The sequence below is a fragment of the Procambarus clarkii genome, chromosome 11 (assembly GCF_040958095.1).
Source record: "Procambarus clarkii isolate CNS0578487 chromosome 11, FALCON_Pclarkii_2.0, whole genome shotgun sequence".
NCBI classification, from domain to species: Eukaryota; Metazoa; Arthropoda; class Malacostraca; order Decapoda; family Cambaridae; genus Procambarus; species Procambarus clarkii.
The window spans coordinates 33,716,030-33,743,066 of record NC_091160.1 but is presented as its reverse complement, the minus strand read 5'-3'; the positions used below and the strand labels follow the sequence as shown (position 1 = coordinate 33,743,066).

Below are 27,037 nucleotides of genomic sequence, written 5' to 3'. Positions count from 1 at the left end.
TATGGCTATACCAAAGGAAACAGAGTTGGTATAAGTGGAGTCAAGTCAGAGTGGGAAAATGTTGTAAGTGGAGTGCCTCAAGGCTCTGTCTTGGGACCTCTGTTGTTTATAATATATATAAATGATTTAAATTCAGGTTTTAAGTAGCAACATTTGCAAATTTGCCAATGATACAAAAATCAGTAGGGAAATTAACACGGAAGAAGACTCGCTATCACTTCAAGTTGATCTAAATAGGGTTTTGAAATGGTCAAAGGATTGGCAGATGCAGTTTAATGCTGATAAATGTAAAGATTTGAAGCTAGGTAGTGATGATAGTTACAACATACGAGCTGGATGGTGTTGAGATTGCGAAGTCGGATTGCGAAAGGGATCTGGGAGTTATTGGTAAGAATTTAAAACCAAAAAAATCAATGCATAAAGTTCGTAATAAGGACAAATAGGAAGGACACTGGGATTTATTAATCGAAGCGTTAGGACCTGGGAACTTTAAAAACTTTCAAGTCATTTACAAATATAGAAGTATTTGAAGTGGTGGGGGGGTGAAAAGATTTGGGGCGGGGCAGATGGTGGCAGTGTGCGAGGAAGGAGGCTGATGTGGTGGTGGTAGTAGTGGTGGTGGTGGTAGTGGATTATTGATGTGAACCCCCGGGGTTGAGCGGTGGTCATCAATATTCCATGCCCCCTACCTTTCTTGCCCCCTCTTCCTCCCCCTCCTCTCATTTTATCTTGCCTTTTCGTAGGTCGAGCACGGAAAAATAACAAAACTCACTAGTTTCTTTTAATTTCTGTTGAAATTTAGTATGTTGTAATTATCTGCAGTAATTTATTTGATACATGTATAATCTGGGGCAGTGATTACATATTTTGTATCGTGTATGATGTTTTATTGCAGTAAAAACATAAAAGTTGTGTAGTAATTTGATAATTAATATGGTTATAATTTAGTGAACCTTGAGTGTTGGTGGACCATTTTATACGGGGCGAATGTACGCTCCAAGAGGAGAGAGAGACGAATAAAAGTCCTATTATGGTCGGTTTCTAGTTTGTGTCTGGGCTTTTTAACCGGGCTTCCTTGCTGGCTGCCTGATCCTTATTACCTTATTATTAGCCTACCTTATTATTGAGATTATAATATAAATATATATATAAATATATATATATATATATATATATATATATATATATATATATATATATATATATATATATTGGGATACCACCACCACTAGTTATTTCTAAAAAACATTAGAGAAATTTGTATTTCAAATTTACTTTCCCCTACAGACGGAGAAACATTGCGAGGCTCCCATGTGTAACTTGCATATTGTCTCCTACCACCCCCCCCCCCCTTTATATACATATATTAAGGATTAAGGCGTCCTGTAAATACCAGTTGCGTTGCTCCTGGCAGTATGGGTTAGTCAGTATGGGGTGTGAGTTTTTAGTCGCATATAGTCCTGGGGACCATTCAGGCTTGTTCGCACATATATTAAATAAATATATATAAATGTTATTGTGCCAACTTCCGCGTCTCTCCCTCGCTCGTCCTCCTTCAATTCATCCAAAATGCACACGCATGTATTTTGTCATGAAGGTGCTACAACTGTTTATTTTGCGAGTGGACAAGTTAAACTTTTGATTAGAGTGGCCTTTTCCAACTTGGTGGCTAAAAATGCATGTAGTAACTTTGATATTTCAAGTGTGAATGTACAATACCAGAATCCAAATGTGCACTTAAAGGGGCGGTGTTGGAGTGGAGGGCGATGCCTCCCTCCCTCTCCCCTTCCCACCCAGGCTGTGGTGGTGGTGGTGGTGGTGGTGGGGGGGACTGACGCTGTTGGGCCGTGTCTGTCGTGCAGTATTTGTTAAATTAAAGCGTCTCCCCCCCCCCCCCCCACGCGTCTGGGGCCAGATTCAGGAAGCTGTTACGCAAATACTTAGGAACGTGTACGTCTTTCGTCAATCTTTGACGGCTTTGTTTACATTTATTAAACGGTCTACAAGCATGAAAACTTTTCAATCAACTGTTGTTATTGTTATAAACATCCTCCTGGTGCTTCGGCGCTCATTAACTGTTTAATAATTGTAAACAAAGCTGTCCAAAGATTCAGAAAAGATGTCCAGGTTACGTAAGTAGAACTCTTCTAGTGTGTGGTCTGGTCAACATACTTCAGCCACGTTATTGTGACTCATCGCCTGCAGGTTCGTAAGTACTTGCGTAACTGCTACGTGAATCTGGCCCCTGATCTTGCTTGTGTATAGTGGGGTGCCTTCTTATTGGTGAGATCTGTTCTAGGGCTGTATACTGCTTGTGGTACGGATGTCTGTAATATTGAGAGCTGGTATAATTGTCTCGTGTGTTACAGTTGGCAGTAATTACTATGTATACAGTAGGTAGGCTTGGCAACAAAGGACCTGTTGCCTACTCACTGCTATCTTGAGATGATTTCGGGTCTTTAGTGTCCCCGTGGCCCGGTTCTCGACCAGGCTTCCAAACCCCCCCCCCCCTCAGGAAGCAGCCCGTGACAGCTGACTAACACCCAGGTGTCTATTTTACTGCTAGGTAACAGGGGCATAGGGTGAAAGAAACTCTGCCCATTGTTTCTCGCCGGCGCCCGGGATCGAACTCGGGACCACAGGATCACACGTCCAGCGTGCTGTCCGCTCGGCCGACCGGCTCCCTGCTAGTGTAAGGGAAATTTTAACAAGTGTTGATGTGATAAATTTTGCTCGCTGTGACATACGTGTCGAGATCGTGTCCTTCAAGCATGTATCGTAGACGCTCCTTGATCTGGGCTTGAAATTACATCGCCATGTACATTTTTGGATCAGTTGTGCTCTCGTGTCCGTCGGCTAGTGATACGGGGCCAGATTCACGAAGCAGTTACCCAAACACTTACGAACCTGTACATGTTTTCTCAATCTTTGGCGGCTTTGTTTACAATTATTAAACAGTTAATGAGCTCCGAAGTACCAGGAGGCTGTTTATAACAATACCAACATTTGATTGGGAAGTTTTCATGCTTGTAAACCGCTTAATAAATGTAACCAAAGCCGTCAAAGATTGACGAAAGATGTACACGTTGGTAAGTGCTTGCGTGTAACTGCTTCGTGAATCTGCCCCCTGGTCCCTGGTTACTAGCGTCCGTCCGAAGCAAAGAGGTCATGTCACACAACCTGTCCTCTCTCTTGTAAATTTGTGCACAGTATTTTGAATGGTTCTTAAACCTTACGTCTGTCAAAATTAGTGTTGCAAATGTCAATATAATTATAGAGTTTGATGCTGTGCCAAAATTGGCTGTATTTTTTTTCCTCCATAGATATTTCGTTACCTGGTTGATAGGGTTCTGGGAGTTGCTCTACTCCCCAAGCACGGCCAGAGGCCAGGCTCGACTTTTTGAGAGTTTGGTCCACCAGGCTGTTGGTTGGAGCGGCCCGCAATGCCACATACCCACCACAGCCCGGTTGGTCCGGAACTTCTCTTAGAAAACAGTCCAGTTTTCTCTTGAAAATGTCCACGGTTGTTCCGGCAATATTTCTTATAGTCGTTGACCTTCACTCCTGTAGACTATGGGTTTACTCTTAAAACCTTTAGATCCTCTTCGCTTGGTCACAAGCGTGCAGAGAATATGGTCATAAAAGTATCACAGAGATAACTTCGAGAATTTGAAAGTGTCGGGGAAAACTAATCCCCGGAGTGGGAAGTCCCTTCCGGACGTGAAGTCAACGTCAGGGTGTTAAGGCCTATATGGGTAGGCCTAACCCCCGGCCTATTTCTGCTGGCCACGTGGTGACATTTTTGTTAACGTTTTACGTAACTCTTGTAAGAATTAAAAACAAATCCTGTCAATTATCAATGCTATCTTGATCTAAAGTCAAATTCAGTAATGATGACTGTTTTAATTGAGTGACCATTACACGCCAGACTGAAGTTTTTTTTCCAGTGTCAGTTACCTGGAAGGTGTTTACTAGACCACACACACTAGAAGGTGAAGGGACGACGACGTTTCGACTTGAGAATGGTCCAGGACGGACCGAAACGTCGTCGTCCTTTCACCTTCTAGTGTGTGGTCTGGTCAACATACTTTAGCCACGTTATTGTGACTCATCGCCTGCATACCTGGAAGGTGTTTACATGGGCTTGTTTGATGGCACTGTTTGGTTCTGACACTGGCCTCGGAGCTCTTGAGAAGGACCTGGGTGACTAACGTCTGTGATAAGTACAATCTAATCGGCTTTTATTGTGGTCCAACTCAAGCATTTATAGCGTGACATTGATTATTGTTCACGGTATTATACGGTATTTTATTAGTTGGCAAAGTCAATAGACAGAAAATAGTTACTTCCCCTCACCTGGGTCCGTTCATAGATATAAAATACAATTTATCTTTTTATATTAAATATAAATTGCAATAAGCTTTATATAATTAAAAACTTCTGAATTTTCGTAACTTTAAAGACAAATTTCGTAAACTTGTTTTAAATCTCTAAATCAGTGTTTATAATTGTCAATTAAAAGTACGGTATACAAGTTCATTGGCACACGTAAGTCATCGGGTGGAGGACAGTGAAGAAAGCCGTTCGGTTCATTACACATTTACACAGGAAATGTCATACATTAGTTCAGATGTCAACATTAGTTTTCATGAAAGGTCACAAGACTTTTGTGTGAAAACTAGTGTCAGCGGTCTATATTGGCAAGATAGCCGGAGCTACACTCTACATTTATTTGTATGGTAGGAAAGTCGGCTAGTTTTTTTATATAGTTGGGTTTATAGTATACAGGTTTTCTCCTTGAGGAGTTTTAAGTAATTTGCTCAACTTTAGGATTGTGGACGCAGTCAGTTTCGATGGGAACTTTTGCATTACACACAGAGATCACACTAACGTGATGCATCCAATGAACAAATCCACAAGGGCCGTGACGAGGATTCGAACCTGCGTCCGGGAATCATCCCAGACACTGCCTTAATCGACTGAGCTACGACAGGGTTAAAAAGAGTTGAAATCGAAGGTCTACTGAACTTACTGGATCCTGCAGCCTCTCCGAGGCATAAACCAGGGTTTTACAAAACTCCCCCCTGCACTCGAGCTATGTCAATAGGCTGTTCTCCCTCTTCGCCCTTCATTACGCACAGGTTTGTGCCTCGGAGAGGCTGCGGGATCCAGTAAGTTCAGTAGAACTTCGGTTTCAACTCTTTTTTTTTTTTTTAACCCTGTCGTAGTTCAGTCGATTAAGGCAGTGTCTGGGATGCTCCCAGGACGCAGGTTCGAATCCTCGTCACGGCCCTTGTGGATTTGTTCAACTTTTGCATGTTAAACACTATGTATAAGTGGTTTTGAGTTGGAATTGTTTGTATAGTAAAATAAGAGGTTGAGGGGAATAGACGAAAGTAGTGGTATGAGAGGTAACTTTTACCAGAAGGGTCAGTGGCCGTAGTGGTTGACCTAGTCATGTCGCCTCACCCTTCACTTGCCGCGTGAATGATACTGCGCACTAAAGGCAGCGTAAGACTAGCAGGTACGCTGCTACCCTACACTGAAATAGCAACGACTTGCAAGAGCGAGTAGTTTTCGCGAGGGCCAGAGTGGGCTGTTGTGTCATGTACAACTCTTGGGATGATGTGGGGGAAAAAAATTCCCGTCCTCTTAACCAGAAATAAGTTTTTAATCGGAAATGTAGGCGTGGCTCTTGAGCACGCACCGTACATGCAAATGTGTACAATGTTTTTTTTTTTCTTCAGCGAGTGAATACCGATAGCTGCCATGACTTAGTGTTGCTCCTATTATTACCTTGTTGCTTGATACACATTTATCTTTGGTGTGCGTGTATGGTTTTATACTTGACATAATCTCAAATGCGGTGGTTGCGCAATGTTCATGTGTGTGAGTATCTGGCTGAATACTTGGATGGCAAATCACAAGGTTGTTCCTACCGCTGCAACACTGGCTGGCATGACAAGATAGTTTGTTGGTGGACAGTAGAAGTCTTCAGTGTGATGTGAGTGAGTTATCAGGTCGAGTGGCATCGCGAACCATCACACAGTCAGCGACGCGGCGTTATGTATTATCGTTTGTTATAAGGTCGGTGAGAACAGGTCTTAAGGGGGGGAGGGGATGTCTGTGCCACTGGTGTCGTGGGGAGGGGGATGGGGGGGGGGGTTGAGTGTGAACTGAAGTGTGGGGAAGCCCACGTCAAGTGGAGCTCAGTCCCAGTATTGTTGATATCTTACAAATATTTTCTCAACCCTCCTTTCTCGCATATTTCGCTTCTGTCTTTTTAATTGTTGTTGCGACTAAATCTTTTCTTGGCTTTTATTGGATATTGTCTAGTGGCCAGTCTTTTATTAACGCAAGTTTTGGTCTTGGCAAATTTTTGTTGTATGTTCATTCAAATTGAGTCTTCTAGGCATAGTACGTCTGACGAGGCTTGTGTGGAATGATCACCTTCTCCCCTCGTTCTTCCGCAGCCTCGGGCATGATCTCAGTGGTCCTGGGTTCGATCCCAGGCGCCGGCGAGAAACAATGGGCAGAGTTTTTCACCCTATGCCCCTGTTACCTAGCAGTAAAATAGGTACCTGGGTGTTAGTCAGCTGTCACGGGCTGCTTCCTGGAGGGTGGAGGCCTGGTCGAGGACCGGGCCGCGGGGACACTAAAGCCCCGAAATCATCTCAAGATAACCAAGATAACCTCAAGTGTAGCACTGGGACGTCCCCGCCTCTTTGAATGGTTTCCGCGGCCGGGGTGCCACGGCAGGTCTAGTAACTAGGGATTATGGACCTATTTAGGGTCTTTCGTAAATGGGGGATAGTTACTAGGATAATTAGAGATCTAAGTGTTCATGGACTTGCCACCCTTGCCACACCCCACCACTTTGTCGGTAGTTGGAAACTGCACGTTGGGAATTTAGATTTTAGATAGATTTCCTAAGTTTAGATTTAGGAAAGACTTGGGTAAATACTGGTTCAGTAACAGGGTTGTTGATTTGTGGAACCAATTGCCGCGTAACATTGTGGAGATGGGGTCCCTCGATTGTTTCAAGCATTGGTTGGACATGTATACGAGTGGGATTGGGTGGTTATAAATAGGAGCTGCCTCGTATGGGCCAATAGGCCTTCTGCAGTTGCCTTTGTTCTTATGTTCTTATGAATCATTAGTGGGAGAGGGGGGGGCGGCAAGGATTGCAAGAGAATACGACGACTAACTGCAGCGTCCGTGCCTTGAATTCTTGGTTAAGTTTCCTGGCGACTCAAGGTTGTGTTACCATAAGCTCCTTGACAGCACAAACTGACGAAGGTTGTAATTTCTCTCGTTGTAGTTGTGATGTGGGTGGCTGCCCTGTGTGACATAATTGCTTCTTGAAACTTGTTTCCGTATTTATAGTTTAATGTTTTATTTGATCATATAGATTCGGGCAACCCGTTCTTGCAAATTTAATAAGTCAATATTGACTTATTAGTTGCGTGCATAGGTGACATACTTAACATAATAGTTTCCCTTGAAAAGCTTCATAGAAAACATCGACCTTACCTAACCTACTTAGTATGTTAAAATAAGCATCTTATAGCTTCGTAATTACAATTATTACCTAACCTATACCTATAATAGGTTAAGTAACAATTGTAATTACGAAGCTATAAGATGCTTATTTTAACATACTAAGCAATATGATGCTTATCTTAACATACTAAGTAGGTTAGGTAAGGTCGGTGTTTTCTATGAAGCTTTTCAAGGGAAACTATTATGTTAAGTATGTCACCTATGCACATATTTAATAAGTCAATATTGACTTATTAAATTTGCGAGAACGGGTTGGATTCGGGATCTGTTCTAACGAATAAGTAATATTATTCTATCATTTAGTGTTGAAATACTAGAGCGCACTATTGTATATGACTTAATATATGTCCCAGTGTTCCAAATCTGGCCTCAGGCTGGGCTCAGGAGTAGACCTACTCGCAGAACCCCCCCCCCCCCCCCCTCCAGGTCATCTCCCGTCATGCAGGGTACAGTCGCATCTCCACAGATCTCCAGTATCGGCTCTTGATGCTGGCAATGGCTCAAAAGGGCCATTACTTACGGGCTATTCATGCCCGTGCCACCTTTTGGGTGGCTTAATTTTCATCAATCAATCAATTCCCTCCAGGTATATCCAAAAAGATGGTGAGAGATTGCATCAGTCCCCTTCCTTGGAACACCTGACATTGTATTGCGGAAAGGAGGTGGGGGGGGGGGGACTTTGCTGGCTGGTTGTACCCAATAGACAAGAGAATTGATTGTGAAGTAACCATCTGGTTGATACCTGGTTGATGGGGTTCTGGGAGTTCTTCTACTCCTCAAGATCGGCCTCTCGGTAACCCGCTACCACCCCCCTCCCTGGCCCTCAACCACCCCCCTCCCCGTCCCTCAACCACCCCCTCCCTGGCTCTCTACCACGTCTGGCCAGTTCGTAAGTTTCTGTTGTAACTAAAATACGAAATGGTGAATAATTGTCGTTTCCGGGTTCCCGGCCTCTGTTCTTGCTTAGGAAACCGCATCTTGAATCTTTTTGTTGTTGTTGCTGGAAGTGACTTGGGTTTGTGCGGATCACGCTAACTGTAATGCTTGTGTATGGCATCGTGTGGTCTGAATGTGTGCAGCGGAGCAGCTTGGTGTGACAGGTGGGGGGGGGGTGTTATTCACGATGTCATTAGATAACCAGAAGATAACAAAGGCTAATCTAAATCTCCCGTAAGTCCTTAGAGCTTAAACAATTTTATGGTTAAATCACTTTAGTAGAAATAACATTTTCTTAGTTTGCCACTAGTTTTACTAAATATTGTTCTGTAGTATTTAAATTACAAAGTGTAAAGGAGGAAGTATATAAGAAAGTATATAAGAGTATTGAGAAGTGATGCATCAGTGGTGACGAAGTGTGTCGCAGAGCTGGTGACAGTGGAGAGCCGGCCAGCCGAGCGGACAGCACACTGCACACGTGATCCTGTGGTCCCGGGTTCGATCCCGGGCGCCGGCAAGAAACGATGGTCAGAGTTTTTCACCCTATGCCCCTGTTACCTAGCAGTAAATAGGTACCTGGGTGTTAGTCAGCTGTCACGGGCAATTGACATTGTCCCGTTTTTTTTTTTTTTTTTTTTTTTTTTTTTTTTTTTTTTTTTTTTTTTTTTTTTTTTTTTTTTTTTTTTGCTCCTCTGGTAGGTTAGGATAAGGGCACGTTAGTTCGACAGTTTGACGTTGGAAAACTGATATTCACCAACTTTTTGGTTGGTGAATATTGGGTTGGTATGTTGTGCGATATATGGCTGGTGACCAGACTATTGAACACAGCTGCTTGCACCCTGGCCTATGAATCACAACTTGGTTGATCAGGTGAACACATCCACAAGGGCCGTGACGAGGATTCAAACCTGCGTCCGAGAGCATCCCAGACGCTGCCTTAATCGACTGAGCTAAATGGTCAAAAGGTTCGAATCCTCGTCACGACCCTTGTGGACTTGTTCATTTGATGCATCACGCAATTGTGATTTGTGTGTGTAATTGGTTGATCAGGTATCCTTTCTTTGGAAGGGTTTATAGTTCTTTTGAAGAGCGAGAGGTCGGTCAGTTACGTCCTCTTGTATGTTGAGGGAGAGTTTTGAAAAGTCTTGGGCCTTCAATGTTAATAGTGTTAACAGTCGGCGTGCCTATTTGCACCTCTGTATTTCAACGGGGCTATTTTTGCACATCCTGCCATGCCTTTTTGGTCTTGTAGAATACCAGACAATACTTGACAAAATCAAAAGATATAATTTGACACGTTTGTGAAATATTTAAATGGAAAAACGAGCAGTGACAAAATGACTAAATATTTGTTTGGAAAGTTTTGTCGTGACTTCCTTGAAGCCTTTTGAGTGGCCTCAAGGCACGGGAAAACCTGCAGGTGACGTGACCAGCCAGGCTGACTGAGCCTTTTGCTTGACGTTTATATTGGCTCAACTCTACGTGCAGCTTCAGTGCAATAGTTGCCGATATTTATAAATGTGACGGACACGGAATGTATTCAAGCAAGTGAAGGACTATTAATTTTAACAGGCGAAAAATGGCCTAGGGCTGTTTGAGGTGATGTCAGTGGGCGTCCGCAGGGAGTGAGGAGCCTGATGCCATGAACCGAGTGGCATCTCTGCACAAGACATACCTGGTTGATGGGGTTCTGGGAGTTGTTCTACTCCCCAAGCCTGGCCCGAGGCCAGGCTTGACTTGTGAGAGTTTGGTCCACCAGGCTGTTGCTTGGAGCGGCCCGCAGGCCCACATACCCACCACAGCCCGGTTGGTCCGGCAAATATTATAATAGCTGGTAGCAAGGTCATTGCTTATCATTCCTGCAGAATGTCTTATAGAAGCTACAATCCTTTCACCAATTACAGGTAATACTCGTCTCATCTTGTTGGAGGGAGCTGAGGTGTAATCATCATATAAGCAAGCGATATGAGCAATAGCGAACAGTACAATCTCCAGTCAAGAATGTAGTACTCGGCATAGGCAGTTGTAATCCACCCAAGACGCTGCAGCTTCGACACAGAGCAGACAGCAGACTACGACCGCATCCAGCCGCCACGCTCTCGCTCCCCGAGTTCAGACACTCACTTTGTATATTTATTGGTAGTGTGTGGAGTACATGCTCGTTATTCAATTGCAGCTTGCACTGGATGGGAATTATGATGTAGGTCATTGCACTGGTTCGAATTGGATGGCTTTAGTGATTGTTGATATTGGGGGTGTGGGGGGGGGGAGCCCAGTATGTAACATTGTACATATTGTCTTAAATGTGAAATTGGTATTCCAAAGACATTACAATTTACTTTTAATGTTTATTTATTGGTGACGGTGAACTTGTGCGATATCTGGAGAACGAACAAGAGCGACTCCATAAACATACTTCACATTAATTCAGATGCCAGGAAACACTCCCAGTGGGCTGGTCTCCGTTTTAAACGCTTAAGGACCTGTGAGGGGTTGTCTCGGTATATATACAGTATCACGTACTTTTGAGCGGACAGCACGCTGGACTTGTGATCCTGTGGTCTTGTTCGATCTCGGGCGCCGGCGAGAAACAATGGGCAAAGTTTTTCACCCTATGCCCCTGTTACGTAGCAGTAAAATAGGTACCTGGGTGTTAGTCAGCTGTCACGGGCTGCTTCCTAGGGGTGGAGGCCTGGTCGAGGACCGGGCCGCGGGGAAACTAAAAATCCCCGAAATCATCTCAAGATAACTTCAAGATAGGGTCGCTAGTCAAATAGTGATCAGTAGAATTGAAGTTGTATACTAGCTAGAGCAGGGAACACTTAGACACACTGTACATGTCATCACAGCCTACACTAGTAAACTACAAAAGTTATAGAAAGATAAAATAATTGCGCGAACACACGGGTCTGACACGTCCCTCATCAGACTATACCTGGTCGATGTTACTGGGTATAGTTCCACCTTTATGGGAAAGCAGACACGCAAGGGCAACGAATGGATATATTGAACAAATATAATGATTGCATCACTGGCAGATGCAACTAAAGCTCTCGTCAGCGTTCAACTATTATTATCGCTAATTCCCACAATAGCAATTTTATGAAAAAATGCGCAAATATGTAAAAACTAAAATAATTCACATGAATGTATTTATATGCGGGTGAATAGAATTTTTTTTCAGGAGGACACGGTTAATGGATTTGCTTCATAGAATAATCCAGTGGTGAACAATACTCTGAAAGGCGGGAAGCACTGGCAGGTTAGCCATTGACGGTGGGATGGTACTTTCCTTCCCGTAATTTTGTTGCAAGGTCTTCCTTCCTTCCTGGCCGCGGTGGTGGTGTTGGTTCTTATGGTTGCGGAGACAAGGTCACACCCATGACGAAATGACTAGACCGCCGGGTGAGTGAGGGGATGTAGTGGGACGCCGCCGGGTGAGTGAGGGGATGTAGTGGGACGCCGCCGGGTGAGTGAGGGGATGTAGTGGGACTCCGCCGGGTGAGTGAGGGGATGTAGTGGGACTCCGCCGGGTGAGTGAGGGGATGTAGTGGGACTCCGCCGGGTGAGTGAGGGGATGTAGTGGGACTCCGCCGGGTGAGTGAGGGGATGTAGTGGGACTCCGCCGGGTGAGTGAGGGGATGTAGTGGGACTCCGCCGGGTGAGTGAGGGGATGTAGTGGGACTCCGCCGGGTGAGTGAGGGGATGTAGTGGGACTCCTGTGTCCTCTATACTGTTGTTCAGCTGTCTGTATCATGTCTCGCAACACCTGATCCTTCGTACACACACACAAACATACCACCATCCCTTTCATGCTTTTGCTGCCCTTCGACGCCAGCTGAAAGGTTGTCATGGTAACGAAGAATAAAGCCGTACTCTGTAGTCATGGCAACACAGACGTTGTCATCTCAAAATAGAAGTGGTGTTTGTGAAGCTCCCAAGTGTGATCACTGTCATAAGGGGTTGTGTTTATTAACATGGGTATCGTTTGTCATCACTACTATTCATTCTGTATTTCTTAGCTTTTTAAACAAATAGGGGTGAATGAGACGTTGGTTCAAGTAAGAAACTTGTGTATGATAGTGCAATACTTCACCGGGTCGTGCTTATGCTCGTCTACACAAGCCTACCAGATGGCATTGTAAGCCGTCTGACTTTCTTTTGTTTTTTTGTTGTGTATTTCTTTGTTTGTTCTAACGGCTTCTTACCCATGGCTGGAAAGAAGGTTTTCTCTAAGCCTAGCTAGCTGTTCCAGCTAAGCTTCAGACGGTCGGCGCTGAATGTAGTCACACTGTAGTTCCTTCAGTGTTTCGTGGCTTCTGTAGCAGATTTTCCGTGTTCTGTGTGGTATAGGGAAGAACATTTTGAAAATACTGATATTCTGTTAAGCCGTGGTATTTTAGATTCCATCTGGCACATACACACATCTGTATGCTTGTCTAAGCACGTGTGAGAGGAGTGGAAGTTGTACGCGCTGTCGCCGACTTACCAGACCGTACCTACGGCGTCTCTGACAAAATGGGAGGGTTGTCGGCACGTGCTCGTCAGAAAGCAGTCGAGTTGTAGGTCGGGGGGGGGGGGGTGTGCTACACTGTAGAGATTTAATACCTTGGGGGGTGAAGGCTTTGTTTGCAAACTTCCTAGACATAATTTTTTTTTTTTTTTTTAACTTTTATTAACACCATGGAATCCATAGAAACCTTTAATATGCTTCCGATTTATAATGACGTGTAAAGGTTATGTTAATTCTGGCGAGGGTGGTTGCGGAGTTAGTACAGAGGTCCAGGTAAATTATATCGCTATAAAGATTAAGCCGGCCGAAAGGAGGCACGGGCATGAATTAGCCCGTAAAGCGCGAGGGGGGCGGGGGCGGGATGCTTGGGGGTGTGAGAGGTCTACAGGGCGGTACTGGGGACGGGGATGGGGGGGGGGGGCATGAGATTCGTGGAAAGGTGTATGATAAGGATGGGTGGTGGGAGGAGGGGGGGGGGGGCAGAGTTACAGGTGGAGACCCTGGGTAGGTAGCCAAGCTGCTAATCAATAACGTCACCACCGCTTCCACTGGCTGCACACCTCGGCTTGCTCACCTCATGGGTAAAATCTCACGGCATCACCAACAAATTCAACTATATGTGAAATTATTTAATTTTAGATCTCTTAGCATGAGCAGGACACACTTCTAACCAATTTTTTTACTATGCAGTTCAAGAGTAAATTTGTAACAAGTGGAGAGTACAAATTACATTATTCCTACTCCAACCCCAGGTCTTGCGATAATTGTGAGGTATACTGGTTGGTTGAATATCTTTAGGCCTAGGGTTTTTGACCTGATAAGTCTAGAGGAGAAAGGTTTCAAGCTATGCCCTCATTCCCACTCTCCCTCCTCCTCCTCCCTGACAAGATACATAGTGGATGTTTCTTTTATATTTATTGAAGGACACTGCCAAGGTGTCTTGCATGTCTAGGTAGAAGGAACTTCCTGTTTGCTTCAAATGCTTCACGAATTTGTCTTTATTCGTAGGCAATATAATATGTGAGGATAGTTGGGAGAAGTCATCTACACATTCAGTAGTATATTTAGGAATAACTTTGAGGGAAGCTGTCAGAAAAGTGGTTAAGAAGGCGGTGTGGTCCACACCCAGCTAACACTGACCTTCGTTCTGTCTACTGCAAACACCGACACGCCCACTCTACCGCCGGAGTGTGTGTGGTGTGTGTGTGTGTGTGTGTGTGTGTGTGTGTGTGTGTGTGTGTGTGTGTGTGTGTGTGTGTGTGTGTGTGTGTGTGTGTGTGTGTGTGTGTGTGTGTGTGAAGTTCATGTTGGCGGTGACGACCACCACTGGCCAAAGTTAGTGTATGACTAGGTGGAGATCTGCTCCAGTGGTGCCTCACACCTTCCCCTCCTCGGGTGCGTGGCCTGTGCTGCTCGGATCAGCGTCAGGTACCTAGCTAGAATTCTGAAATTACTTTATTCAGTCTCTACTTGAAGGTGTCCTAATCCATCCAAAATTGGCATGTGCAAACTGTTATAGTAGGTTAGTAGGTATATAGTAACGTGTATATATAGTAACTAACTGATATAGTAGTTACATTTCCCATGTTCTTTACTGTAGACTGGAACATTGAGTAATACTGTGACTGGATAATGCAGCTTGCTTCACTAGTTTGAGCAAAGCCATGTACAGTATAGCTTACGAACCAGGCTGGATTTGTTTGGTGTGCCAACAAGTCTGCTGTTGGCCTGACATTACATAAGACAAATTATACTTGTCCTTAACTAAATCCCCTGTTTTATAATCGGCTCGTGTACTGCTTTTTACAAAAGCAATGTAATAGTTTGAACATGTGCCAATTTTGATTACGTGGATGTGTATCCCGAAGGGAGCGCTTTCTTGCCCTACACCAACCCGACCTTGACCATGGCATGCGCGCGCACAGGGAAGGGGGAGGAAGAGAGAGGACAGAAAAGATCGATACGCATTACGTCTTGCTAGTAGGGTGGCTGTGGGTGAGAGGGGGTACTATGCAAGAGGCGCTCTTAACGTAGGCCTAAGGCAGCCCTTACCGCAGTACGTCACACATGGAGTACATTAGTACAGACATGTGAACTTGCTAGAGAAAGCTTCCTGCCGCTTTAGTTTTGTTATTCTCGTTATCAGAATGTTTTATTTATTGACTGACGAAAATCATCTGATTTTTTTATGTTAAAATCATTAGCATTATAATCAATTAATCGGTAGCCTATTATTACATGGCATATAGGTACTGTGTTGTCAGAATGGCTCTCCTTGGAACACTACCTTTGTGTTGGAAAGGAATAGAGGGATAGGAGTGGGGCTTGTGAATCCTTACTCTTCTAGCCAAAGGAGAGACGACAGATTAAAAGGTGTTGCATACGTTAGGCTCCGTTATCGTGTTGGATTACAGAACCTCTCCCTTCCGATATGACTTCCTGTTTGGGAGTAGACGGTGAATCAAAGGTTAGATGAATATTTTTATGGCTCTAATGACCTCGTTGTTGCGACTCTGAAAAACGTTAAATGTCAACGGAATTAAGTGTGATTTTGTTGAGCGGACACGTGTTTAATAAATTTGTTGACATGTTCACTTTAAAGGTGTGTGTTAAGAGAGGGAGTTTGGGACTGAAACCAGGTGCTCAGTTGACGCGCCATCTGGATGATCGCCTCACCAAGCCCACGACCTTGTTGACATGGTACAATTGCGTGTACAATGAATCTCATAACTTCTAAGCTCAAAAGCAATTGCTCTTCAAAGGTGAAGTATATTACCGGGATCACTTAGGGTAAGTGTTCACTTCAAAATCTAAAGGAATGGCGTGTACTAAGTTCTAAACAAAGATACTATATTGGAAATCGCCGTGGACGCACGCTGATGTGATAGCAAATGCGGAATAATACGTGAGGATTAAAGTTGACAATACGGTTACTCGCCAGTGAAAATATTGCAGTTCATTAGGTTCATCGTGTTGCCTTTTTGATACAGCAGTTAGTTTTCTTTCGCAAATCAAATTAATTTTTTTTAAATTTTGCCCCGAGGGGCGAGTTTATTGGGCAGCATAATACCGAAAACATTGAAGTTGAATTTTGTACAATATTTGAGTCCAAGATGATACACTTCATTAAGATGGTGTATTTTAAGCTATTCTATAACATTGACAAAACAGTGGCCTATATAGTTACCGCGTAGTAGATGCCTTTTGACTTAGCAATATTAGTTTATCCTTCTCAGAGTTCGGCTTAAGTCTTGAGTAAACTGGGCCGAAGAAGTATTGTGCCTCGTCAACTCGTCTTTTCCAAACCAGCCACTTTTTTTTCTGGCTGGTAATGAAAATGGCTCCCGTATTATTAAACTGTAAATGTACACTTTGGCTGAGGATCTTGTTGACACTGGGATTCGTATCTTGGCGAGTGCATGGCGTGTGGGGCAAACACGCAGGGAAGAGAAAGTTGGAATGTACTTATTTATAGCATTTTGTTCGGGTGTTCTTGAAATTTTTAGAGTTCTATATTTGACCCGATTAGCTTAGTAAAAAAACTTTATAAACTACGTTTAACACAAATACGGTGATCTCACTAGTGTTAGTTTATAAAAGGCACAAGGTAGAGAAGAAAATTGCTTGGAAGATAAGAGGAAAATAGGTGTTTTGTTGTGAAAATAAGCTGAAAGGTCCCTTGTAAAATGCATGCCATTTAAGTAGAGAGCTGTACAAAATGTGTTGAAAATATAACCAAGGAAAATGTGCAGACAACATATAAGGTCTTTGCTAGCACTAATTTATAATTTTAATTACGTTGTCAAGCAGGAACTGAGAGGGCGAGTATGCAGAGACCGGTAATTATGGTAGGCTGGTGGTGGCGGCCATCTTGCCAAGTTTTTTTCCCCTCACCCGTGACTTTAAAAATGAGAACTTTGAGCCCACGTGCCTGCCAATGCTGACATTATTCTTCTTTATTATATGAAGTACTGTTAAGCTATGCTACAAATGTGCTTTCCTAATTCGGTACACGAGTGTACCGAATTAGTACACTTTTCATCTTAAACTCGAATTCGCGAGTTTAAGATGAAAGTGGGGAGGTAAAGTGGAGACAAGATGGGTGTCCAGGAAGAACAATAACCTAGTGCCATCAAGGGCAAGACCAAAGGAAGTCTTTAACGCTTCCTCTCACCTTTTTTTATGCTGAAGGTGAAGGGTATTAGTGTCCACCCTGACAAAACTGGCCGAACAATTTTGATGTAACAGTTGTCGTTGATCCTCTTGATTTAATGTTTCTCGATTATTTTTTTTTTCCTTGTTGGTGATGGTGTTTGGGTTGTGGAAGGTGGTGATAACGTTAATGCATCGATAATTTGTGCGAGGCAGTGGCTAATATTTATTTACTTTTAAGAACTTTAATATTTTCCAGAGGAAACTTTCACACCAAATAATTGAGTTGAAAAAGTACGCTGTTTTAGTTGTAGCCGATAAATCTTAAGTTAAAAGGCAGCTCCTTACTACCAATGTTGCTGGCTGGGTTACGTTAAATAATTTGTAAGGTTTTGTTTAATTTACCATAGCCTGAGATTTCTACTTCATATTGATGTATTTAAAAAGCTTGACGAGGTTGTAGGCGGTCAGTTTCAGCCGGTGATTTACAGGAGGTCGAATAGGATGGATGGTTGCCTCGGCGGAAACTTTGTGCATATTAGAAATAGTAATTGTGAGTTTAGTGAACTCTACTGCCACCAGCGACATGTAACCACTTGTCACTTCTGGTTGGTGTCATGGTAAGTATTTTGCTCATGTCTAATGGGGGCAAGAATTGAACGACTAACATTCATAATGCTTAACAGTAAAAACATGACCCTGAGGACCGACTTGCTGGAGAGGCTTCCTTAGATCTTGCAAAATTACTTTTTTTTTCCACATTAGAGTTGTATGTTTACTTCCGATAGGCTGCGTCAGATGAGATTGCAAAAATATAGTGGGTAGAGCGCTGAACTGTGAAGATTCTTTGCCAGAAACGTGTTCATTACTTTAATATTATATCAGGTATTTGATTTTGCAACCGCAGTCCAGCCGCCAAGCGTCAAGAGGCAATTAAATTTATTTTATCACTGTCGTGACAGCTTCCTCACGCAGAGTGGACGCGAGGTGCGCGGCCCAGAGTAACTCTTAGGCTAAATCTGATCGGGAAAAGGCACAGTTAAGCTTTTTAAAAATCTGTAAATAGGCACGATGACAGCACGGAACAAAAGCTTGAAAAGAAGGGGGTTAGGCTACTGTGGTATGAGGCTGGTGGTGGTGTAGGCTTGGGTAGGGGTGGTGGTAGTGGTGTAGGCTTGGGTAGGGGTGGTGGGCGTGGGTTTCTGGCAGGCCACCAACCTAACTGTAATACAACGTAGGGGAGGTGGGGTGGGGGAGGTCCCCGTGAAGGTGCCAGCGTTGGGTCACCCCGTGTTTGTAATACTGTAGGAAGGCCAGTAAGGGGATGTTACACTTTTTTCTTTTATTACTGTCTACTTTCTTTTCCCCATGTTACCCTTTTTTTTGTCATCCTTTCCCCCCCCCTTCCCATTATTTCTCCTTTTTGTTTCCCCTCTTGACCCTGCCTTCCCCCCCCCTCCCCCCCCCCTCTTTTATAATGGGTATATCAATACTGAAACATGACTACACGCAAAACCGCTTAACCAGTAACGATGTGGGAAGTGCTCTCTTTACATGCACAAACCTTATAAATTATTGTGCATATATGTAAGAAAATGACACTAATAAATATGAAACTTTTAATTACGAAGGGGAAATGAAATAAATAAATGACTTGAGCTCTTGTGTAAATCATCACGTTATCAAAAGCATAAACAATACAATACTTGAATTATATAGCCAGGAAAAATGAAGGTGACACGAGAGGTGATAAAACAATATATAATAATAATTATATTTAAAATTTATTTTAAATAAATTTTAAACATTTTTAAATAAATTTTAAATTTTTAAATTTTTTAAATTAAATTTTCAAAATTTAATTTTTGGGGGGGAGGGAGCAAATTTTCAGTGGTGGTTACACCCTTCAATTTAAGGTTTAACATTATTTTGACCCAGTTTTAATCTGCTCTTGGTCAAGCTTTGCCCTATTCTGTGCACCATGTTGTGTTCCCTGATGTCACCATACCCTCACAAGTGAATCGCTTGCCTCGTGAGTTGAAATTGAAATAAGTTTATTGAGGTAAAATACATACAAAGGGATGAGGTGGCTAAAGATATTCTCACTCCGTTCAGTACAGCGTGTTAATGCAGTACATACATATACACACATCACAAACAATAAACATATTACCAAACATTCTGAGAGCTACATTTCCTCCTTTACACAAGTAGTATGGTAAGGAATCGTGAATTAACCCTTAACAGTTTAGCAACAATGGTTTGAATATCACCCGTGTGTGCAAGCCTATTCTTAAAACGGGTAGTAAAAGCCAAAATAAATTACTTGTTTGGTAAGTCATTATTTAAATTGTTTTCTTCCCACTGATATACTGGGAGTTGGATGCAGTTATACAATGCAGCATATTTATAGGCTTTATTCCAAATTGTTCTGGTGTTATGGTGTAGACTTTGTCATTCATGCTTGTGATGTGCCGCCCATCATCCAGGATGACAAGAAATTTACGTACAGTATCTGTTTTTTGAAAATTGGTAGCATTAGATTCCATATTTAATTACATCATAATTTAATACACTTGTTTTATATGTTGATATGAAACTGATGTAATTCTTTCTTTTTCAGGTGACATTCACGGACAGTATTATGATTTGTTGCGACTATTTGAATATGGAGGGTTCCCACCAGAGTCAAACTACCTTTTCTTGGGAGACTACGTGGACCGTGGTAAACAGTCACTTGAAACGATATGTCTGCTACTGGCCTACAAAATAAAGTATCCTGAGAACTTCTTCCTTCTCAGAGGCAACCATGAGTGTGCTTCAATCAACAGAATCTATGGCTTCTATGATGAGTGTAAGTGGTAGACTTTGAGGGTAGGCTGGTGTGAAGAAGTGCTTAAGAGTACAGTTTCTTAAAACATTTAATGCCGTTCAATGTGTGTTTATCAAGTATAAAATTTTTATTTATAGAACTTGTGAATGCATTTGTATTACAGTACCTGTATATATTTGTGTAACCCATGTAGTTAATGTAAATGTTAAATTGTATTGACACCTGGGCTGACAACAGCCGTATTAGTTAGTAGTCTAGTAGTATTCAACATGTCATATGTGGAATTGTCAAAATTCTTGATTCAAGGAAGATGAAATGGTTCAAAGTATGTTTGTTTCCTCCAGGCAAACGACGGTACAACATCAAATTGTGGAAAACCTTCACAGACTGTTTCAATTGCTTACCAGTTGCAGCGATTGTTGATGAAAAGATCTTTTGTTGTCATGGTGGGCTGAGCCCCGACTTACAAAGTATGGAACAGATTCGTCGCATTATGAGGCCCACTGACGTCCCCGACCAAGGGTTACTCTGTGATCTCTTGTGGTCTGACCCAGACAAGGTAATATTTGTTTCAATTAAGCATTTAGCATTTAAGTAGGTTTATTAAGAATTTAAGTGTAGAGGTTCAAATTGTTTGTTGTACAAAATTGCTGCTGTCCACAGTTCCAGGAAATGCTGGACAGTACTTTTTGCCAAATTGGCAAAGACAGAATTTAAGAGAAAGTGGCAAGAGCAGTTAATACAAAAAAACTGATTTTATGGATATAAAGTGAATAAAACAAACATGTCTTAACTCTCAACTGAGGAAAAAGAGCAAATAAGGCTTGATTGGGGATGGGGGTTATGTGTTGTAGAAAGACTGGTGGAGGGTGTAAGTGGGAATTGTACACTTGAGATTAACTCGTGAAGAAATAAGATGTTCGTGTAGAGCATGGGGGGGGGGGGCGAGGAACATCCAGTCTTATCAAAATAGTCCAAATTAAAACAAACAAGAAAATGTTATCACCCTATACAGAAAATATTTTTCTCTTCACTTTTTGCTGTATTAATGTATTTGTGCAAAAGTAAATTAATTTTTAACTAACTGTGAGTGTTATAAAAGGATCTTTACAGTATTGTACTCTAAACATTGTGACCTTAAGAAAATCAATGTGCAGTCTTTTTTAATATGGCAATGTACTAATATATTTAATATTCTAAGTAAATTGTGGCCTTTGTAGGAACGAAAGGACTCACCCCTGTTGTTGAATGTATTTTGGTAGGGAGTGAAAATGTGAGCGTAATGACTTGATTGTATGAATAGTGAAAGATTGTGAGTTTTCCTAAGGAAGGGAAAACGAGATATTTATGAACTATATTGTCAACTGGTGTCAAGCCTAATTAGTGGGGATTATTGCACTTACTGTACTGTACATTAATTACTGGGGAACTCGAGGAACTGCAAAGAACTTTCTCTTCCACAGCAACAACATTTTAATCACTACAATTTTTTTTTTTTTTTCCAGGACACTATGGGATGGGGGGAAAATGATCGAGGGGTCTCTTTCACATTTGGTGCAGAAGTTGTTGCCAAATTCCTTCACAAACACGACTTTGACCTCATTTGTCGTGCTCATCAGGTATGTGGTTTCGTGCTTGCTACTCCCGGAGAGTACCTTATTATAAGCAGGCGATGAGTCACAATAACGTGGCTGAAGTATGTTGACCAGACCACACACTAGACGTTGAAGGGACGACGACGTTTCGGTCCGTCCTGGACCATTCTCAAGTCGATACGTCGTCGTCCCTTCAACTTCTAGTGTGTGGTCTGGTCAACACCTTATTATAACTTGATACTGTATAATGATTGTAATTCCATATTGATTTGATGGCAAACAATGCATGAATTTTAAAAATATATAACTTTGTAGGTTGTTGAAGATGGCTACGAGTTCTTCGCAAAGAGACAGTTAGTGACACTCTTCTCGGCACCAAACTATTGTGGAGAGTTTGATAATGCTGGAGCAATGATGTCTGTAGATGAAACACTCATGTGTTCTTTCCAGATACTTAAGGTAAGCCCTCCATATTTTTTAGGCCAATTTACAGATTATTTGTTGCTTAATATTTCACCTTTTGATAAGTAATTGTGCAATTTATAAGAGTTTCTCCATGACAGTAACCTTTTCACTTGTGGTATCCAAGACTCAAAATTTGAGTGCAAATGTACCAGTGTACAATTTTTCTAATCTAATTATCTAATTTCAAGTCTATCAGATGCTCTTAAATTTGTGTGTTATATAATAGTTTTCTTCATTAAAACTCGTCGATATTGTTGCATAATGTTGGGCGTCATGTTTTAGGTTAGGAGAGTATCTGTTTTTTTCTTGTATATTTTACACACTTTTTCCTTATTAACAGCCTGCTGACAAAAAGAAGTTTCCTTATGGAGGTTTGAATACCGGCCGACCTGTTACGCCACCAAGAGGAGCTGCCAATCAGAAAAACAAAAAGAAATAGGAGGCCTGTTGTTTCAATCACTCATAGGGCTGGCAATTTTGTACGTGGTCAGCCCACGCTCATCCTGTCAAATATATTCTTTAAGAAGAATATTATTTCCATTTACAATTTAGACAGATTTTTAATAACTAATTCATTTACTGTAAGAACAGGATAGGGCATCCCTGGATTAGCGAGGGGTGCCATCCTTTGCCTCCAAGGACAAAATTAACAAGACAGCATTTCAAAGTTCAGTTGCTATAATATGGTGTAATTGTATTGATGCAATACCCTAAAATGGGTCAGAGAACTATTTATTTTTCCTAGAGGGGCATCGTCAAACTTTGAAAATCTAGGTAGGTTTTATCTACAGTACTGGTCATGCAATCCTATTGTTAACTTTTGTCAGAATTGAGGAGTTTAAAATTGTTACCCTGCAACTGTGATTATAAAGTTCAGTATTGGTAAAAAATTTTGTAAGGTGGAAAGTTTGACTTGCATTAATATATACTATTTCGGTGTGTAAATAGCCATGGTATTTAATCGCGTATAAGCATTTACCATTGTTCTTGTATAAACACGTAGGGCCCAAAGATGACTGGAGTGAAAGCAGCCTGAGAATAGTTAGTGGCTGCTCCTTAGGTTCATGTACAAATGTCCAGTTGCCGTAGTAGCAGGAGCACGAGCATCTGGCTATTGCTGTTGCTTGTATCATCCCGGAACAACCCAAGACCACTGCCAGTGGTATGTCAGAGCCCAACCCCATGGATTATCATACATTGGCAAGTGTCATGGGATACTCAATTCAGAAAGCACGGGCATTTCAGGAAATTCACTGCACTTGGCAGTTAGGTATTACAGTATATGCATTGCACATAAGTTTTGGACCATTTGATAAAGGTCTTGGTACATATTGGTACTGACTGTTGTATAAAATCTTTTTGATTTGTAAATGCCCTTGATTTCTTGATATCAGTGCAAATGACAGAGGATGCCAGCTGACCTACCACTGCATGCTGTCTGCCAGATCCTTATTCCCAAATGGTCTGGCGAGCTATGAGATTTGGAAAGGTGGAAATTAGGACTCCTCCATATCCAATGTTTTCTCCCTTGAATATATTTTTTATTATGTATGATTTGTTGGAACAGGCATTTGTGATCAGTGGCAGTTTTCTGCTTTTTTTTTTATTGAGTAAAGTTTTATTTATGATGAACGTAAGATGCTATAACCGAAGGCTGAGAACTGGCGTGACTTCTGCTAGAACTACGTCGGCTGTTACTTTACTTGACATTTTTCTAGATAAATATGATTGTTCATTTTTGTTTTGTAATTATTTCTTCTATGAACTATCCTATACTTGTAAAGTTATACATAGTGTTGTGTTACCGTTGGCATTCATCTTGGTCCTTCTGAGGGAGCTGGGAACGGCTTGCTCATCTCCGCACTTGCCTACTTTTACAGAGGTTATAAATTCCACTACTCTTAATTGCAATAAAGGTTATCATAGATTGGTTTACTCTGGTTTTACATCTTTGGTCATTTAGCTCTTAACCACAAGTTAAATTGTGAACTGTAAGTTAGGGGGAGCTTGACCACATAATTTGTAAGCTACATTGAAAATCACTAGATCATATAACCAAATAATGGTCCACAAACAATAGGAAAATAAAAAATGAAAAATATTTGGGTATTTTCTTTTCATTTAGAAAGGAACAAATGTGGTCACCAAAATATATAATTGCTATGCATGTGGATTGCATCTCCAAATATGTCTTGAAATATATAATTGAAAAACGTTACATTTAGAAAAAGTTAGTATTGTGAAATAGACAATAAGATGATTGTGAATATGAATATTGTACCCGTGTAGTAACTTGATTGTTGAATGGATGCAGAGACTTTGATTCATGTAACTGATGCAGTAGAATAACTAAAAATATCGTAATTTATTGTTAATAAAGCCTGGTCCGTTTCCATTATGCAATAGTATGTGTTAATTGTGGCTTTTTTTTTAATCTACAAGGGTACATCTACATTTATGCTGCTGCCCATGACTATATGAAGGGTTAGTTTGTCAAGAGCTAGTGTCAACCTTAAGATCTCCGTCTCGCTAATGGTTAGTCATATGGTCTTGAGTCTTAATGACGATGACTTGCATCATCGTGATGCAAGTCTTCAGCATCATGTGTGATAATGCTTGCACTTGCAAACTTTTGGTGCATTATGAACATATCCTCTAGAACACAGATGTGGATGCAGTAATTGTGGAGCTCCAAATACCTCATGCCAGCAAGGATGAATGGTCACAGGACAAAATGTTCATTGTAGTGTATAAAATCATGACTCGCTTCCTGCTCAATTTACACCTGGATTGCTCAGGATTGGGAGATTTGTCACTTTGCAATCACCTGCCACAGGTAACTAGCCCAATTTGATCCTGGCAATTACTATGTCTCGCTGTCTGGTGGATGTTTAGTTCTGTCCAGTAACTTAGTTTTTTTTTTATCACTTGTACAGTATAATATGTGATTGTTCATCTTTGAAGCCTCCAAATACCTGCACGTCGGAAATAAGTAAAAGTATAATTTGGGTAATGCTGGTGGATGACTTGTGCGATTTAAATGATGTAGAAGATGGAAGAATGTTTTCTATAAATACTGTAGTGTTGAAAAGCAAACTGTTATACTATCTTTTTCCAGAAAACTAAAACATTAATATGGTACATTAAAAAGGGCGGCTCCAAGCAAAGTTTATTTAAACGACTATAAGGCTAACATTAGATCCATGAAGCTGTATAATTGTTGGCTAATGCCCCAATTATTGCTCTATTATTTAACCAGTGCAAGAAATGAGCTAAATGAACATTAACTAGAAAGTACTATGGAAGCGCTATGTATGGTGATTTAAGTTCTGCAACGCATTTCCAAGCCATTTAATGTGTGGGGGAAAAAAGACGTTTGTGAAGGGAACCAATATATTTTACCTCCATGAATGAATAGTTAACTATTTTCTGTATCCTCCAAAAGTTGCTTTAAATATCTTGACCAAACCTTGAATAAAAACTAGAACCAGAAAGCCCTTTTTCTAGTGATTTGGTTTTTGCCTTTGTTGATGTGAATGATTTTTCACAGTATTTCATCACAGTAAGACTATTTGTAGTCTAACTACTTCAGTACAAAAGTGTCAACAATGGAAGTTTAATAGAACCATATGAGAACATGGTTAAAAAAAATAGCTAGAAATTTCTTGAGAGTTGCAGAACTTTCAATTTCTTTGTATCTTACTCTTGACATGGGCCAGAGATGATACCCAAGAACATGCCAATTATTTGTTATGATAGTTTACCAAGTTTCAACGAATTGGGAAGACTACTTTGTCCACACAATATTTGGAAGATCTTTTGTATCATTGAAGTTTAACACTGAAGTGTGATAGGACAGCATGGAGGTGCAGAGGAGAGAAGGAACTTGAGATATATGTATTAGGTATTTTTTTTTGGGGGGGGGGGGAATAAAATGGACAAAGGAAGTTTACTTGAAATGATATGAGACAGGTGGAATCTGGATGTGTAGTAGTTCAAGATATGCAAGGAAGGTTTTTTTTTTTCTTCTCCCCTTCCTGTATGGGTGGTAGGAAAGAGTGCATTGAAGGAAGAGGTTATTGAAGTCAATTCCTTCCCCCCCCCCCCCCAAATAAAAATAAAAATGTGCAAACAATATTAAGAAGGATAATTATCTCTCCCCCTGTAAATTAATAGGTAAACAGATTAGAGCTGAAAGTGATTGTACTCGAGATGGCGAGAAGCGGTGAAATCGCATTACAATATTAAGTCTGTGATTAAAAGGGGGGGATGCCAATGGCCTCGTGTAGAGCAAGGCATTCTATGAAGAGTTGCAATATAAGGTCTGATCAGGACGCCTGGATGGTAGCCAGCTGTAGCATGTCCAAAGTATAATAGCTCAGTTAAGCATGTGTCCTTCGTGGCTATTTTTGAAACTGTCTATCACTATTATTCCTTCACTCCAACCGCGTATACTTTCCAAATGATATACAGTTATACTGGCTTGTTGCTTTCTGACAAATTATCTTGCCTTTCTTTTTGAATGAACATGTAGGCGAATTAGTGGTTCACGGTTTTAAAAACTGGACCATTTGGGTATTAAGTGTTCTATCCTTCATTTTTGTTTAGGCTATTTTGCACATCCTGATTTCGTACGAAACTAGTTCAGTGTACTGATTTGAAACCAGTCCCTCTAAAAAAAAAAAAAAAAAAACCAGATGTAGAGTTTCATGTGTTTCAGGAGTATACTTTGAAGGATTTTAAGTATCCATGATAACTGACATTTTATCACGTGTAAAGGTGACATATATTCTCTAAGTCAGTAATTTTCTATTCTTAGCCTTTGCCCTGTATAAATACCATTGGTGACAGTTTCTTGCTCAGATTTTTTTGTTAAGCAAACAAGTTTGGGAAACTAAGCAAAATATTCTAAGTGGTAAAGTGTGGCTGTGCTGAGCTGAGAAACGAACTTGCCCCTCAGGGTTCCCAATCAGGAAAACA

At 41.4% G+C, this 27,037-nt stretch overlaps 1 protein-coding gene across 1 annotated transcript in view; it reads left to right on the top strand.

Moving 5' to 3' along the window:
- LOC123758285 (serine/threonine-protein phosphatase PP1-gamma catalytic subunit B) overlaps window positions 1–24,158 on the top strand; it is a 52,498-nt gene extending 28,340 nt beyond the window's left edge. The window contains exons 3-7 of the mRNA XM_045742477.2: window positions 19,788–20,018; window positions 20,342–20,556; window positions 21,503–21,616; window positions 21,908–22,051; window positions 22,398–24,158. Of these exons, the coding sequence (XP_045598433.1) occupies window positions 19,788–20,018; window positions 20,342–20,556; window positions 21,503–21,616; window positions 21,908–22,051; window positions 22,398–22,496 (803 nt within the window). The 3' untranslated portion in view covers window positions 22,497–24,158. The remainder of the gene's footprint in view (window positions 1–19,787; window positions 20,019–20,341; window positions 20,557–21,502; window positions 21,617–21,907; window positions 22,052–22,397) is intronic.
- Window positions 24,159–27,037: the final 2,879 nt, after the last annotated feature.